Source organism: Seriola lalandi, unplaced genomic scaffold, assembly GCF_002814215.2.
Source record: "Seriola lalandi dorsalis isolate HSWRI2012SDOR001 ecotype SW California unplaced genomic scaffold, Sedor1 jcf7180002054440, whole genome shotgun sequence".
NCBI classification, from domain to species: Eukaryota; Metazoa; Chordata; class Actinopteri; order Carangiformes; family Carangidae; genus Seriola; species Seriola lalandi.
The window spans coordinates 98,623-116,643 of NW_019524993.1; the positions used below are offsets into that span (position 1 = coordinate 98,623).

The 18,021-nt window shown below is 39.4% G+C and overlaps 1 protein-coding gene across 1 annotated transcript in view; it reads right to left on the reverse strand.

Annotated features, from left to right (window-relative positions):
• Nucleotides 1–12,938, reverse strand: part of cpne7 (copine VII) — a 32,744-nt gene extending 19,806 nt beyond the window's left edge. Inside the window, exons 1-9 of the mRNA XM_023410844.2 lie at nt 12,646–12,938; nt 7,964–8,146; nt 7,627–7,701; nt 4,904–4,978; nt 1,453–1,536; nt 1,269–1,358; nt 1,010–1,108; nt 726–812; nt 178–237 (exon numbers count right to left, since the gene is read on the reverse strand). Coding sequence (XP_023266612.1) covers nt 178–237; nt 726–812; nt 1,010–1,108; nt 1,269–1,358; nt 1,453–1,536; nt 4,904–4,978; nt 7,627–7,701; nt 7,964–8,146; nt 12,646–12,819 — 927 coding nt within the window. The 5' untranslated portion in view covers nt 12,820–12,938. The remainder of the gene's footprint in view (nt 1–177; nt 238–725; nt 813–1,009; nt 1,109–1,268; nt 1,359–1,452; nt 1,537–4,903; nt 4,979–7,626; nt 7,702–7,963; nt 8,147–12,645) is intronic.
• Nucleotides 12,939–18,021: the final 5,083 nt, after the last annotated feature.

Sequence of the window (18,021 nt, forward strand, 5' to 3'; positions counted from 1 at the left end):
CTGCATTTGGACCAGCAAAGCCATACCAAAGCCTGTTTACCTACAAACCTACATCTTACACAAACAAAGAAGATGCAGAGAATTTGAGAGCAATAGGTAATTCATACACATATGGCCAGTGCAGTTAAAAGCTCAATGACAGTGAAGCTTCATCAAAACACAGACTGCTCAGTTTACCGTAAAGTGAATCTGGCATCCTCCCATGATGTAATCTAGGAAGGAGTACACTCTGTGGAGCTGCAACAAAAAAAAAGGAGTATTTCTTACATACAAAATCTCAGAAGGGGTGTTTGGTTGGGTGAGCGAATGCTCAGCTACAGTGTTTTGTACTGTAGCATCTGGTCATTAAAGTGGAATTAACTCAACAAAGCTGTTGACTGTGAAGGCTAAAAAGAGACATTTTGTGATATACCTTATCAAAACAGTGGAGACTAAAAATGTCCTAGGTGTATAGGGTTATTTAGATGTACAATGAGAGTGTTTCTATGCACAGTATATACATGCAAACAAGCATTTATTGCTAAAATTAGTTCATATTGTTCCTTCAATCCTAAAGAGCTGATTTACATAATAAAAATCTCCTGGGTTCATTTTTGTTTGTATAGTAAAGGTTGTTTATTTCTATGTCATGATGTAAAATAAAAAAATAAAATACTGATTAGTTCAGCTCCCTCCAGTGTTGACTATTCTGATAAATATGATATATTTCTACTGCAGTTTCTTACCTTAAGGTCACTGAGGATGACAACTCCTGAATTTTTATAATTTCTCTTCTTCTGTTTGTACTTGGGATTCACACAATCCCACGTCACCTTAAACAGAGCGAGTTGAGGACAAAGAACAGGAGTGAAAACCTATTTTGAAGACTGGCAATATATCCTAAGCACCATGACATTTGTCTCATCTGTGATGGATTTCAGCAGAGTAAAATGAAAGGCATATTGGAAGTGGATGAAACAGTTCCACGGCTGTCTCTCCTCCACTCTTCTCCGCCTCTCCGTTCACTGACCTTATTTCCACTGGAAATTTTCTGCATTTCCCTGAAAGTGGCGTAGAACTCGCCAATGAAGTCGTGCTTCCCCCTGGAGTCATAATCCCACACTAGGCACTGTGGCACACACAGACAACACTGTTTACTACTTTGTCTCTGTCGGTGTGACTCTGCTTTCTGATTCCCGCCGCTGAAAGGAACTTGCTATGCAGATTCTGAGTCACTGACTGCTGTGATTTTTATTGGTGTGGACTTACAGTTCCTAAAGGCCGCTTACCTTGAGCTTCCGGTCCTCATCACAGCTGCACAGGGATATGAGAGACACTTTGAAGGGCTCCCACACAGGGTTCAGGTTGTTTTTAATCACCTGTTAGAGTAGGAACATACTGTATATGAAGAAAAGTGGTAAAAATGCATTAACAGCTGTTGATGAGACTGAAGAGGGAATATGGTGACTTTACCTCAGTTCTGTGCACAAGCTGTTCAGTTTCATCATCATTGATTCGGTATATTTCCAAAAATGGGTCTGATTTGCTGAAGAGATCCTGCAGAAACAGAAGTGTAATGTTAATACCAGACTCTAAAACATCTTTATTAAGTTTTATAATAATTATCAATTATTATATATTCATTGCAGAGGCAGATGTATTTATGTCTGTGATTAAAGGTCAGGAAGAAGCAGGCATAAAATTTACAGCACAGCATGGTGGTTCTTTGAAGTAAGACTGAGGAAAAAAAAAATAGGGTGTTTGAAACTTTTTTGTTTAGAGGAGGATTTAAGAATATTTTACAAGCTTCTAAATCACTAGTGTTAGTATATAGCCTGCTAAATTGAAAACAAGCTTAAGATTTCGCATCCTTTACGGCTATTTGGGGTAGACTTAAATCAACCCCTGAGTCTCAAGTCCATGCGTCTAAGAGCAGAGCAACACTGATTATTTAGGTCAATTGATTCTTCAGGGAGGAAAACAAATGATTACTGTGTGGGGGGAGTTTGGAGTGTGGGTGAGAGGGTGAGAGGGTTTTGTAAACACAGAATCAGACAGTAAATGCTGCATTTCCCGCCACATTAGCCAGATACATCTCCTGAGGGACGGGAGCAAAAAAGAGCTGTAGCATCCTCTCTTTGTTGTCATGGCAACCGCAAGCCAGTGGCATCAGCAGCATGATCAGACTGATCAGATGCACATGTCAAAATTTAATCCCACGCTAACAATAACAGCAATGCTAATATCTCATCATTAATCCTCCCATTCGCCAATGTCTCTGCTGTGATCAATATTTACAGCAGGTTCAGATTATACAGCTGTCAAGCAGAAATCATTCCTGCGTCAGTCATTATCTGTTGTCTGTGTTAGATAAATTGCCACACCCAAGTCATCTGTCCCAGCCAATTTGTATTCTTAAGAAAATGTATACTACCTGATAAAACACCTGATCACAGAAATATGATTTCCTTGTTTTAGGGGTTATTTAAGTTTACAATCATAATATCAAACGGGTGCGTAGTATGACAGGAGCACAAAAGTTAATTGTCTCACCTGATGACATCAACCATTTGCCTTACATACATGAATTAACCACTTGAAGCTGCACTATTCAATATTTTTTATATTAACAATGGATCAATCAATCAAGAATGGATGGGCTGTTTTAGCGTTCGTTAGCTGGTGGTTTTGGTTTTATGGACAAAGGTTTACTGTTTTGGTTCAACAAAAGTCAAACAGAGCTAGCAGGTGAAGATAGTGGCTAAATGTTGGAGTTGGTGGAGGCCAAAACAGAGCTAAAAGGAGAGAGAATATTGGACTTATATTAAAGTCCCTCAGAGACAGGACTCTCTGTCTGTTGGAGGTGTAAATAGGCTACTGTTTGCTAACCAGCTTTGGGCAAGTTATTTGGAAAATGTTACTTACACTAAACTACTAATTACTAAACAGCAAAAGTAATTAGTAATATTACTTGACTTTCACTATACTTGCCAGCTCCAGTGATGCTTTTTAAACAGTTTCAAAACCTCCATATAGACGTTACATCTTGTGCGTTTCCCATATTTCAAACAAGTTGTTTAGTTTGAACATGTCTACAGTTTAGAGGTATTTTTTGACTATCACAGCTAAGTTTGATTTTAGCCCCAGTGACTGCATAAAGTCCCGCCCCCACAGTGGGGCTGCGGGGTTCACACATGCTCCAACTCTCTAAAACAAGCAGCTGATTCGTGAATGTAGCCTTAACAGTGATGTTGGCAAGACAACTAATAAGACAAACTGTATATAAGATAGCTTTGGAATTACAGAGAGTAGCATTCCTCCTCTTTTTGTGGCGGCTAAATGCCTCTCAACACCCTGAGCTCCTGCATCAAGCTAGCACTTACTGACCACACCAGGCCGCCCGCTGAACACAGAGAGAACAAACTGAATATCAATCTACCGGTTAGACAGGAAACAAGTCAACTAACAAATTGCCAAAGTAAGGGAGGATTGCTGGGGTTAGTAACATACTGAATTTCAAATGGTAATGCCCTGAACTATACATTAATGAGAATAGTAATTACATTAATGTATAATTTTAGAAAGTAATACATTACTGACTAATACTATAGCCAACACTTTGGCCTTTACAACTTTTTAAGATGATGATATGTCAATCTAATATTTAGAACTTCTTTCGCTGCCCTCAAGTGGACAGAAAAAAAACAACTATTGTTGCTTTAACAAGTAAATTTCATATCCCATCCCAATCTGACAGAGCACTTGCTTCTGATAAAAGAAAAGTAATCGTGACAGCAAATCCCAAATTTTTCCACATCTCATAACCAGTACTTAATATTTCACTTCTGAATGAAAATGTTTGCAATCAATCCTCCCAAAGGTGGGCTATTTTTCTAACCAGAACGAAACTGTCCGTGCATGTGAACAAAGCCAGTGTCAATCATTTTCATCATCAGTGTTTTTAGCTACTTGGCACCACGAACCAAAATGTGTAGGTTTTTATTCCAAGTAATCAGTGTACCAAACAAGCTGCTGTAGTGTTAGTGCCACATGATTACACACCATTGTGCCACTATGATGCTGCCACAGCTATAAAATCCAAACTGTAACAGTGACTTATTTGAATGCGTGCAAATTAATCAGTTCAATTTAAAAAAAAAAAAACAAGTGTGCAGATTCCCCAGCATTTCATCAGAAATGTAATACTTCCAGGAAAACACTGCATACCGATAGCAAACATCACATGCAGAGGAAGGATATACTCTAGTAAAGATTTTTTTAGGTTCACTTTTACCATCAGAGTAGCTACGATTTGCAAACTGTAATTTCAAATGAATGTACATGCTATAGAAAATTTGAATTTTCCTCCCAATACCACTGAGAATCAAGGGCAACCTATGAGTCTTGCATCCTAAGGCTCGGTCCTGAGAACATGGTGCGACTTCATGTCATCAGAGTTGTAATTGGATGAAAGCCCCTGCTGTGTTTTTGATTGAAATATGCCGTCAGCAAAATTTGACAGTGTGGGAGCAGGAGTAGCTAAGGTCAGTGGTATGCAGCCTTAAAGTGGAACCATATAAATTCAAACTAAAAGCACAGATTTCACGTGATATTATATAATGTCATGTCATTTACATGTGAGCCTAGCATGTTCACAAATGATCATTGCAGCTTTACATGTTAACAATTTCTCCTCTTATAACATGAAATTCTACAATGATTTTTGCTGAAATTGAAAAATTATCCTTTACATGTGCATAACTTCGAGGCCAGTGAGGAACTGTGGGTGCTTCCTGAGGCTGCACTACAGTATCATCACTGTCATATTACTATTGCTACTATCCCTGTCAAGAGCTACTAAACCACATCTAATAAAACACGAACTGTGCTGGTATTTCCATCAAAAAACGGTTGCTCCTTTCACCTTATCATCGAGCTTCTTGGCACAGAAGGAGAACTCCACATATCCGTTGTTGCCAGAAATTTCCTCAGCATGCACCTGAAAGGAAATAAGATTTGTCAGTAATTTTTTTTTGTATATATGGGCTGTATTATTCATTGGCAAGAAATGACCCACATTTCAGGAAAAAATCCCTAAAGCTCATAAAAACTAGAGTTGTAACTGAAATTGAAATTTTTTTTGACAACTGATATTTGGTTGCAGATGAAGCCTTTAGAAAATTAAGGTGGACATTATCTGCCAGTATTTAAAACAACAAATTTAATATAAACATTTACATAGAATGTATGCTAACTCAAAACTGAGATTTAATACAGGCTTTCTTGTCTTAAATTGCATGTTTTTTATATGAGTATTCATACAGAATTTTTCTTCTGTATTTCAAAAAGTAACTACATTTGCACTATAATAAGCAGTTAACTGTATCTGTACCTAACTGTATCTTTTGAAGTGGCTTTTACTTGATTGCTGGGCATATAAGCCAGAGAGTAGAGAGCACCATTAGCTGCAAACTAGAGTCCCCCACTGTCATAGGTTATTTCTTCAACTTGTACATTGAACTTTTTATGGCTATAAAAGTTACCACGTACAGCACAATGCAACAGTACAGTTGTGTAACAGCTTGCTCTCTGAATGGCTGCTGTTTTGCTTGTTTGGTCTTATGTGTTAGTAGAAAAAGTTCAGAATTGCCATTTTTAAGAATCACCGTGCACCCTCTGCTGCTGTCTCTAAACTGTCTGGCTCACTCCCAGAAAACAGAGGTCTGCTTTTTCACTGATCCTTTATTTGAAACTCGCAGAAACTTTACATCAAATTGCCAGGACTGTGGCTGTACCGTGGGCACGGCCAGGATTTGACAAAGCCAGACAGCCATGATCTGCAAAATAGGTAACTTGTGCTTTTTATCAGACAGCTTGTCCTGACACACACCAAGTGCGAGGGGAAATCTTTATAAAAGGTGTGGGCAGAAGGTGTGTGTGTGTGTGTGTGTGTGTGTGTGTGTGTGTGTGTGTGTGTGTGTGTGTGTGTAACTGTGTGTGATCATGTATTTCTATCCTTGTCAGGACCCATTTGAAGTTCAGACCTTGAGAGTGAGCATATTTTTCCCAATTAATGGTTTTTGCAAAGGGCTGTTTAAAGGACAATATTTAGTTTTACGGTTGAATGTAGCATGAACTTTTAGGATGTGGGTTAGGATTGGGCAGGTAGGTGTTGTGATGTGTATTGATTAATGATAAAATGTATTATGTCAATAGGAGTCCTCACAATACTGTATAGAAGTACAAATACGTGTGTATGTGCTCTGTGTCTCTACCACATATATTAATGGTTGTATTTATGCATATATTAAAAATATACACAAATCTTCTTTAAAGACATAACAAGCAAAACTGAATCAGTTTGTACAATATTGCAAATGCAATTGAAAACTTGAAGACTTATTTTAGTACCATCATGTGTGCGCAGCAACAACACGTTAGATAACACGTTTCATATTATGATGGTGCCCTGAATTCTATATGCTTGTATAGATGAAATGGTAAAAAAAAGATCCATCCAGAAGACCTTCAAAAGGTCTTTGCTGCTGGCTCTGGTTTAAATAAAGTCTAACTCTGGCTAGAGGTGATATGACTGAGATTTAAAATGGAGTTTGTCTTAAATTTTTCCCTCACAGGGATCCTGGGTTCAAATCTCAGACCAGGTCCTTTATGTATGCAATGAGTGAGGAGAATAGATGAGAGAAAAGTTTCCTGCAAAAGTGAGAGAAATGGCACTGAGTTCAAAAATCAAAACCAGGAACATCCTTACAGTATACGGCAATCCAATTCAATACTATTGATAACAGTGCTACATTTAAAAAAATACTGTATAGGTTTTTTATTTGTTGAAGAGCAATGTGTATTGGTTGCATGACATTGTAAATTGATTATTAAGTCTACCTCCTGTACATTTATAATTAAATGAACAAAAGTAGGCTTTGTAGCATCTAGTCTGCAATAAAAATTAATTAGAAGAAGAGGAGACTCTCTTGTGTATTCCCAAACAAGGCAGAGCGGCTACTCTACAAACCAGAGTGTAGCACTGCACGATCTTGCTCATCTTGTTTATTATATGCTATCACCACTGGCTTGTTAACTGTAAGATGGTGCTTAATGAACCAACAGCTCTCCTCTTCCACATCGGACACAAGTGATGTCTTATTTATGCATCATTTCTTCCATGTGGATTTGCTTGCTTCCCTGCGTGGATTGCAATGTTTGACACCCCATGCCACCAAAAAATGGACACATAAAGCAGATAGAAAGTTCTCAGAGAGGGGTGATGTCTACATTTAACAACTATCGCCACCCAGCAATGTAAAGCAGCAACATGAAGCCATTCTGTAAGTGGTGTCTTCAGTTGCCTTGGGGTTGTATGTCTCCGCCAACCAGTCCTGAGTTGTGTTCTTTCATAACATTATGATGTCACAGTGAAGTTGACCTTTGACCTTCTGGATATAAAATGTCATCATTTTATTCTATTAGACATTTGTGTTAAATTGTGTCTTAATTAGTGTATGAATTTGTGAGTTATGGCCAAAAATGTGTTTCGCTCAGCTCTTTAGCTAATAACTTCCACTTTGTAAATGTCCAGACAACGTCAGTCCACAGAGCAGTAAGGTCATAAGCACAAGGTAAGAAACTTACCGTGATGGTGGATTTTCCAGCATATTTCCCGTACTTCAGCAACAAAGGCTTCACCATCTTCTTTTGGGCCACGATCTGCAAAGAGCAAGATGAACACAAGGTTGGCCTTGAGCCCTCAGCAGTAAAGAGTAGTGTACAAGGACACTATGTTGCAAATATATATAGGTATTATATAGGTTTATTTACTACCAACATCGCAGACTACGGAAGATGCTTTTAAGGCAGTCAAATCACAATTTTTAAGGGGAAAAAAACGAACAGAATTTTAAGTCAGCATCTGTGTATTCTGGAAAACACAACTAGTACAAGTCAACACAATGTGATAGCATCTGCTTACCTGGCCAAGAGTGCACTCCACCCCACCAAGGAAGTCGTCGTCACGGGTCCCGATGCTGTGAGTGCCATGGATGTCGTAGACTTCAAATCGCAGCTTCTGAACCTCCTCAAAGTAGTAGTCCAGAGAGAAAACCTTGGCAAAGACCGGGTGCAAGTTGCTCTTGATCACCTCTGTTCTGTCCAGCTGAAATAGAGAAAAAATAATAAGACTTTAAACCCTCACATGTACTCATCTAATATATTTAAACATTTCTTATTATAATTCACTTAGTGTGATTAAAGCAATAGTAGACCTTAGGGGAGAGTGTTTTGTGTCCTATATCATTTTACAATAAGGTAAGAGTTTAGGGAATAGGATCAAAAAATAACACTCACAACATATTTGTCTCCCTGCTTACAATATTTTGAGGAACACCAGCATATAAATGTACAGAAGGGCAAATGTTATAACATTCTGTCAAGAGAGAAGATGGGAGGGCTCTGACATTTAATCTCAGCGTACAGAAAACATCCGCGCTTGTCTTTGATTGCCTGACAAGGAAAATTCGGAGCTCTGAGGCCCCATTTGCTCAAGGTGTGGGATTTACTTTAGCTATCACACAGTTTCATGAACATCTCTATGATGTCCAATTTGTCACAAGGACAAATCATCATTGAACACGATATTCAAATCTACATCTACAGTAAATATACATCCAGAGCTTTATATTGTCATATCATCATAAACAGTAAACAGACTGAATTTTCATGATACTCTATTTATATTATTGTTCAATGCATATTTGGGACTTCAACCTCAATCTAGCAAAGTTATAGGCATAATCTGGCATAATCAGATGATGTGTCCTCAGTAGAGACTGTGAAGACATCGAAATTGAAGCCATACAGCTGGATACAGTTTTTGTCTGTAACAGTATCCAACGTCATCTCTTCATTGTCAGTGAAGCAGGTCCAGACTTTGTGTCATGATGACTTGCGACGATTCTTTCTTGTCTCTCATTTCTCGCTTCGGTGGAGATCCAATCTTGATCAGATAAAAGACTAAGCTGAACTCTTCATGATTTTAGCAACACCAGAGTATTTTAAAAATGAAGAATGATGCACACAGCATACCCAGAAAATATCAAAAAAAAATATCAAGTGTCTTAGCAGATAATGTTTCACCACGACCCAACAGCATCACTGCTCTTTATCATAGATTATTCAAGTCTCTAGAACCCTATTAGAGGAACGAACGCCGACAGACATACCCTCATTTGGTATTTTGAGGGTGGTGATGGAGAGAGCTGTCTAACATATTACTCCAAAATCTTAGGAGAGCTGCAGAGGTCCTCTGAGTCAGTTAAGAGTCAGAAGAGCAGCAGCTAAGCACTAAACACATACTTTGGAAATGTATGATGATAAGCCGATAAACAATACAAAATCCTGTCTCACTACCCACACTCCTACACAACATGTCAAAGTTCATGAGTACATCTTTAAAGGGAATGTTCCATTTTCAGGTTGATGGCCTTGTTCTCGGTAATGGAAAAACAGAAAACAATTAAATGCGCATTTAATTAACATACAAACTCTGTACTGGGCAGATTGTTGTAATTTAAAACTGTTTTGTCCTTGTAGGAGAAATATCTTATAAGCTTTCCTATGACATGCTACAATATATTAAAGCATAATGTTGGACAAAATGAATGGTGGGTTATCTTAATCATGGCATGAGGCTGTGACACAACCATGTCACAACACTTTTAGAGGCCCATTATTGGCTGATGCAGTGTTTGAGTGCATAACAGGTAATTGTAGTGTCTATTTTACACTTCAGTCAGCACTGAAGAAACACATTTAGACTTTGCCAAAAGTTACTTTGTGGCTCTTTATAAAAAGACTCAAAATTTTTCTTTTTACTAAGAAATTTTTACAGTCAAAGTTTATTAGCTTAGACATTTTATACAAGCCGACCCTGGTGAGTGTGTTAGCCATAAAATAAGACTGATATCATTTTCATACTCATCGAACCCATCAGTGACCTTTCACACCCTGTGTGGATTGGACCATTACCATGCTGGAGGAGACCACTCGCACCAGGATAGTAATGTTTCATCATGGGATAATGGTGATGACTCAGAATAACTTAAATGCAGTGATCTTTCCCTCTGTGGGGACAGGCTGACCAAAACCATGCCAGGAAAATGTCTCCCACCTGTATGCAAGCACCTCTATACACTATAGTTCTCCTATTATTTATTTACTTTTCTCCTTATTGTACATCGCCCATCTGTAATTGTAATTGTAAAACCTAAAATGGCAATTTTTTACAATCCATGTTTATTGAATTTCTCATTTCTCTCTCCTTCTTGTTTCACACTGTTGCCAGTTTGCATACTGAGGTAAGCCATCTGTTTGAAATATCGATGCATGAATAAACAATTTAACTGGAGGGCTCGCCGGGTCCTAACTTTTTGATCTTTGTTTTTGAGCATTCGGCACCTTACACATAACAGAGTTAGACATGTTGATTCATTATCAGTTTTATTCTTGTTCTCCTTATTACCAATTTGCAATTCAATTTGTTGATCAGTAAATGGGAAAACATATTACATTAGTTGCTAAACAAAAACTTTGGTCTCGTCACAGTTCTAGAAATAGTCTGACTAATTCTCACGTTTCTCTTTATTGTCTTGTCTTGCCTTCTCTTCCTCTCTTTGTGCCATCTGGATGGGCAGATTCGGGATGAGTCTGATAAGTCTGTTTGTTGATGAAAGCTAATCAGAGCTACGGGGGATAGGTTGTGCCAAAGTCTGTGACGCCTGTTTGTCACTGGTGTGGGGCCAGAATTGTAGAGAGATCCCTGACATGGGAAATTAAAGCTTTCTCTAATCAGTTCTGCCAGGTAGGTGGAGCATTATCTGTGTAGCTCAATCATAACAAGCCTCCGTAGCTTAGGTTGGATAGAAAGACTGTGTTTTGAATGAGCTCATTATCATGGGAGCGTGGAGAGTCCGGTTTTAAACAAAAAATAAAGAAAGAAATCTGTAATAGTAGACAATGTCAAGTCTTCTCCACCCTGCCTCTGCATTTTTCTTCGGAGGTGAATTGGTGGTGAAATAAGGTAATAATGAAGTGAATGCAGTTCAACAAGGAGCACTTTCAAGTCAATGGGGCCATACAGTATGAGCTCAGAAAAGAGAAAGAGGGCGGTATGGTGGTGATGTGAGTGGGCTCAGCTTCTTACTCAGTTGTTGACGTAAGTAAACAATTTGCTCGATCAATCGTGCCTCCCAGTACTGAGGGATTTGACAGCAGAGGATGGGATAACTTGTGTACACTGTCATGACTGTCAAGACTCAGATAGATAGATAGATAGATAGATAGATAGATAGATAGATAGATAGATAGATAGATAGATAGATAGATAGATAGATAGATAGATAGATAGATAGATAGATAGATAGATAGATAGATAGATAGAGAGAGTGAGAGTGAGAGTGAGAGAGAGAGAGAGAGAGAGAGAGAGTGCAATTGTTATACTGCGCTGTGCCATAATCTCAGTTTCATATCATCTGAATTTGCCTCAGTTAGAGCGGCTAAAAATAACAACTCACGTATTCATGCTACATTGAACCCAGGTCAGTCATCTCATGTAACAACCTCCTATCAAATTACACCCAAGAAAAATCCATAACTGTGTGCTCAATACTGGCAGCCAAGTGTTTTTATCGTCACTGCCTCAAAATAGTATCTCGAGGTTCCACATTCATACAGTCCAAACATTACAGTGAGCATCTTCAACAAATGGCTCCCCTGTGGCGGGAATCTGGCAGAAATACAGTTAATTATTATCAGCCATTTCCCTGAATATAGAGCTTTTTTGTCAGATGAAGGGTTGCAGGAGGAAAAATGGATATAATTAGGTATCCTCGGCCAACACATCCTCTACTTAGCGGGGACCTGTGTTTTGGCTTTCCCTCATGAACTAAATGACTTAATTAATAGGGAAATGAGAGACCTGCTGCCTAAGCTCCAAATCAGCCTGGGACCTATCCAAGAAAGTAAACATTTTCAGCTGGAACTCAAATCATCACATTGAATAATACCAACCATGCTAATATACAATGTCAGACAACAAAACCTGATGTAAATTAAGGAACTGTGGAGACAGACAGTGTTGATAGATGTACACTGCATTTGATGGGTTTTAATTCAGGATGAGACAGCTGTTGTGTAAGGCATAATCTTTTCCGAAAAAGTGAAAAACAGCTGCAAGTTCACCAAACCCTTAACAGATTCATCTCCCTGGTTGATCTAGTATGACTACACAGGTTTTGGGATAACTGGGGTGAGACGGAAAAATCATCCCAATGTATAATATTTCACACATCGCCGCTGTTTAATCTTAAAATCTCAGCCTTTACAGATTTTGTGATACTGGACAAAGGAAGGAGGGCTGCGCAACTATCCCCAGTGTGCAGTGTCTTTGTGTGCAACAGTTTTGTGTAAGCATTAAGAAAAACATGTTGCTCAGATCAACTCAAGGTGCTGTCATTTTGATAATGTGAAGTCTTGCTCTTGCATGAGTCAAGGCACAATTCCTTACACATTAGGAAATGTGAAGATATCAGCCTCAAACATTTGCCCAAAGGGTTCAACTGTGTATTTGTCAGACCAAAGAAAGAAAGGGGGGCTCACCTCTGTCCATTGTCCGTTGGTCTGTACCATTAGTATGACACAGGGGTCTGATTTATTCAGCGTGTCTCGGTCCAGCAGGGCTTTGCAAGACACACGCAGCTCTACTTTGGAGACACAGGTAGCTGGACCGCTGAGGCTGGTTGCAGGGGAGGTGGCCTCTTGGATGTCATTCATCCTGGCTCAGGTCAAGAGGAGCTGCCAACCAGCGAAGCAGTACGGTGTGAGGCTGTTGGTATAGCTCCGAGGGATGGGAAAATGTGGTGGTCGGTTGAGGGAGTTCAGTGAAGACGTGGCACGCCTACAGGAGACAGGCTCTTTTGACTTGATGCAGATGTCACAAAATGAACAGAGATTCCTTGTTGAGTCCCTGGGGACCAAACCAAACCCGAGCTGTTATAACTGCCTGTCAGCCCTACCCCCTTGTGAGGAATATCATCTCACCTCTGTAATAACGAGAGACAGGACATGAAGGTGATGGGGTTATGCTTTTAGGAGTCTAGATCAGATTCCTGGAAAGATTCATTTAAGATGGTCAAATATAGTGCTTTTTTTTTTTTTTTTTACATGTTCTTACTTGCAATATGAAAACACAAGAATCACAAAGCTATCCATAAAAATATATACAAAAACATACAGTCATTTTCTACTGTTTTTATCATACCTATATGAGACAGCAAACAGACTTAGAGGGGGTATTTTTTGTCTCTTATTCAACAATGGGCAAACAAGTTGAAGTGGCTGATAAAATAAGGAATCCAAAAGCCACATGGCTGAGTGTCTTTATTTCCCAGAGGATAACATGACACTAAGAAAAGGACTCCAACGTGGCAAGCATCCGCCCTGCTGAAGTGTCCTTGAGCAAGGAGGTTTCTGACCTCGCTTAACTGCTCTGAAGAGGAGGGTGGGGGTCGAATTTCTCTACCAGCATCATTTTATTGTAAGTGTCACATTATGAGACAAATGAACAAGTGCACGTTTGGCTTTCAGCACCGGGGACAGCGCCCGTGGTTATGTTTTCCAGCTGTGGAGTCTGGAAACCAGATGTTACCCCACAAGCATTGATGTCAAACTTAACTCAAGGAAGCTCGAAATACAAGCATTGTTGTGAGCTGTAAAAAACACGACCCGGTGTGTCTCATAAGGCCAAAACTTCTCAGGGTAAAATGTACTGGTAATGAAACACGAGCAGGAGACCGCCGATTCAATCCAACAACTTCATGAGGGCGACACAAGAAACGCTCCTTAGTTCAGCACAATGAATAAACTCCGGCACAAATCGTTAATGTTGAAAAACCAACGCCAGCTAACGTTCAGAGTGGCAGGGTGACCATTTAGCTTTAGTTTTCCTAATAACAACAGGCGAAAAGCGTCGTACTAGAAAATGAATAGTCTACTTTGATAACATCGTTTGTCATTCACTTCCAGTTAAGACCAATCTGCAGCCGAACAAAAACATACAAGCAATTTCCCCATCAGAAACATTCAACTCGTGCTGGCTAGTCAAGTTAAAAAACGAGAAACTCACTTCCTACCTGTCGTTGTTCTTTAACACACTTGTTTAATCCGCTCCCATTAACACACTGCTTTGCTTTTCTTTTTCTTTTTCTTTTTTTCTCTCTCCGCCGAAACTCATTGGCTAGACTGCTGAGGAGGGAGTGTGCTCGGCTTGAAGAGATTGGGGAGTGGAGTCCAGCTGCTGATGTAAAGGTGGGCTTCTTTCACTCGATTATCGGTGGGTTTCATTCAAAACCGAGCCTGGAAAACAAGGAATGAACTAACGTGAATGCATTGCGGAAGCTTTTAATAAGGACCTGAATCAGACAGCAATAACGTGCACTAAAATCCCAAGGAAATGTATGCCGTGTCCCTACTCTGTCATACTCCCCTAGGGTCTCTATGTGCTATTACATTCTCTGCAGGCTCACCAGAAGGCTTTTCTCTTATAGATTTAGACTGACACATCCCTTCAGGTTCTGGATATTTTTATCAGCTTACATCTGATTTTTACTGCTACCAACTGACTGCTAAACTGCTGAACCAAAAGAAAAGAAAAGAAAGGAAAAAGACTCACCTGAGTGACAGTGCAAGATCTATGGATATTCAGTATAATGTATTCACTGTTATTGTGTCATAATGCATAGATAACACAGATCTGCATACTGTCAGATCAGCCGGTTGTGTTCAACATTGCCCCCTGCTCAGAAACACTTTACTGGATCTAGTTTCAACAGTAATTTCATAATCTAAACAGAGATGTATGGGCTCCATTGCACATGTGAGCATAAAAGGTGACAATTTGTGCTCAGAAGAGAAAGTAATTCATGCCTAAATAAACACTTCCTGGCTATGGCTTTGTCTCACCTCACAAAATAAAAATGCCAAGGATGCATGGAAAAAATTTCAGAGCAAAACAACAGGTACTCAAAAGGGCGAATTTTCCAGCAGCACCACATCACAGTGTAATCTCCAGACAGCTGAAAACCTGTGACTCTCTGCTCTTTTACCTTTATCAAACACACACAAACACGCACACACACATACATCTACATGTACACTGTATATATGCACATACACACCTACACTATACATAAGCCAACACTAATGTCACTCACATTAAACTGATCAAGAACTGATTCATAGTGTAGCTTTTCAATCATTCGACAGCAATGTATGTTACGTTACGTAACATATTGTTTCCACACAGCATTCATGCTTGAACCTTTTTCGCAGTCCACCCACAAATGTATTATTTTCATGAATGTATTTCCAGACATTGCATAACATTTATAGATTGCACTGACAAAACAGCAGCTCTTGAGTTCCTACAAAACAGAACTGACGGCCATGAAAGACAAAACAGCTACAAAAAAAATTTGACAAGATTACTTGGGAAATCTGGGTTCATCAAAAGAAAGCATAGAATAGACAATAAAAGCTTAGGTTTGGTTGTTTTGAAGGGCTTAATGTGTCTTTGCAGAGCACTTCTTCATAATAGAAATGTAGGCTTTAGGTGTAACATTTTAGTCCTCAAGGCTTTGAAATCTTTTAACTCTGAAGTGGTCTTCAGACATTAAATAATATTTTTTTTCATTGGAAATTTGCATCATTACAAGTTTTTCTTTGATTTCAAGAGGACGTGGCTAATTCGTTGAGAGTTGAGCCATGATGTGTGCAGCAGACAGGCAGGTCAATCAAATTAATCCAGCTGCATGAAACATAAAACATTTGGTTCCCTGCTTTTCAATTATCTGCTCTGTTGAACTGATCACCATGTAACTTGCACAAAAAACAACAAAGACCACACAAATTCACCCTCACAGGTTGATATTACAAATGAAATTCTAAAAAGAAAAGTAGCAAATCCATGCCTGCGCACACTGTGTTTAACATGGAAACTTGCTGTTTTCTGACATGGCCATGACCCCCCCACTGCTTCTTCCCCCATTGGTATTCAGAGTCGGTAGGAAGTGTCTGCTTTGGGGCACACACCTGAGCCCTGTTACGCCACAGCTCCAAACAAGGGCCATCTGCCGCTGCTGCTATGTCAGTTCAGCACCTCACAGGACGTTCCCTGCGTTTGCACATGGATTATCCCTAGCTCTAACCCAAACCCCCACTGCTTCTCCCCAGTCACAATCAATGCTCGCCTTGGAGCTGCTGACCCCACTGCATGTACAATAACTCAACATAGGAAGCATCTCTTAACATGGCTTGATCCACTCATTTTCAATCAAACTAGCTCTGATGTTTTTGTGTAACATCATCCACAGTTTTCTACCAGCAGCTCCCCTGAGAAGAGGTATTTTTGTGCTTAGGTAGGTTTTTGAAAACTTTCAAAGGCACTATTGATTCTTAAAGTCTTTGGTGGTGGTGGTAGCTGCAGCATCCCTGTTAATGGGAATCAATCATCAAGATTGTGTTTCAGCAGGCTCTGCATCAGGTAAAGGCTCAGTGAATGGTGATTGTTATCTCCAGGAGTCTCCTCCTTGTCACCATGACATTTGCCTGACTGACCTATAAATGTTGTGGTCAAAAAGATCTCAGCTCCCTTTCAGACTAAACATGATACACATACATGATCGGGGGTGAAGCTGACACTGCAGGATACAAGCACACATGCAATCTCATCGATTCCAGTTGGCTGGTAGAATAATAGATAAAATCCACATCAATATAAAGCTGATTATCTGACGGTCATTGTTATTCGGTTTAAATGCCAATACAGTTAGGGAATTATTTTGCAGCACCGTATATCAGGTATGAGATAGCACCACCCATTTGAGTCCCTATGTCAGCATTATCAATCCACACTGCTCAAAATGACTTGCTGTCCACTTACTTTCATCAACTGAATTATTTATTTGCATTCGTACTGTTGGGACAGAGACAGACACTAAAGTAGAAACAAGGACATTTTGTCTTACTCCAATCCTGATTTTTCCAGTCTGTATATGTTGACATTCTGGACTTCGGATTATTTTGGAAATTTAACATTTTCTAAAACGGTAAATTTGAAATAGGCCATTTCACTCAGTAGGGGGAATTTCTCTGCACCTGTGTTGTTTTGTTTACTTTTTTCATTACTTATTCATTTCACCTTATCAGAACACCACAGCACACCCAACATGTGCAAATTGTTCCTAAATGTCCATAACCTCTGTTGTCATAGCAATGTTTCATATTAACAGGCCGCTCTGGTTCATGTCTGCCAGCAAGTAACCCTCTGTATGAAAATTAATATTCAGCTTTGCCTCACCTGCTGTGGCTGAGAGTAAAATTGTCCCCACTGGGATGAGATTTTTTTTCATGCTTTCCACCTCTGCCTTCCATTCTCTGCCTCAGGGGCTGTGGATGACCGGCGCTTCTGCCACCTGTGTATTAACATGCTGTGGATAATGTAGAGATCTTTTCCTATTAATGATCAGTCATGCTTGAGAGGCTTTGCCTGGTTTAGTCTCTTAGACTGAAAGATTTCTGGTGACCAGGTCCAGGTTAACTGGACAAGCTTGGATTAACATCCAATCCTGTCACACACTTCCCTCTAATAATGAAGTTACTGATCAGATTATCTGGTTCAATACTGAAACGAGTGTGATGAAAGGTTTATAACCTGCCTTTGGAAAAATCCAGTTTTTATAAAGTGATAGTAAAATTCCATACATTAGTCAATAAACCACAATGCTTTTACGTCTCCATTGATGGGCTACATTTTGTGCTTTTAGTGCCACCTACTGCTGTAAAAATTCGCACTGAATCCAATTTCAGCTGAGTTCATGGCCGGTACAGATCTGACTGACTGATGTGAATAAAAATAAGTGATAAAAAAAAATATTAAAAAAATATGTGATCATTCGGCAGACTTTTTGCACAGATGAC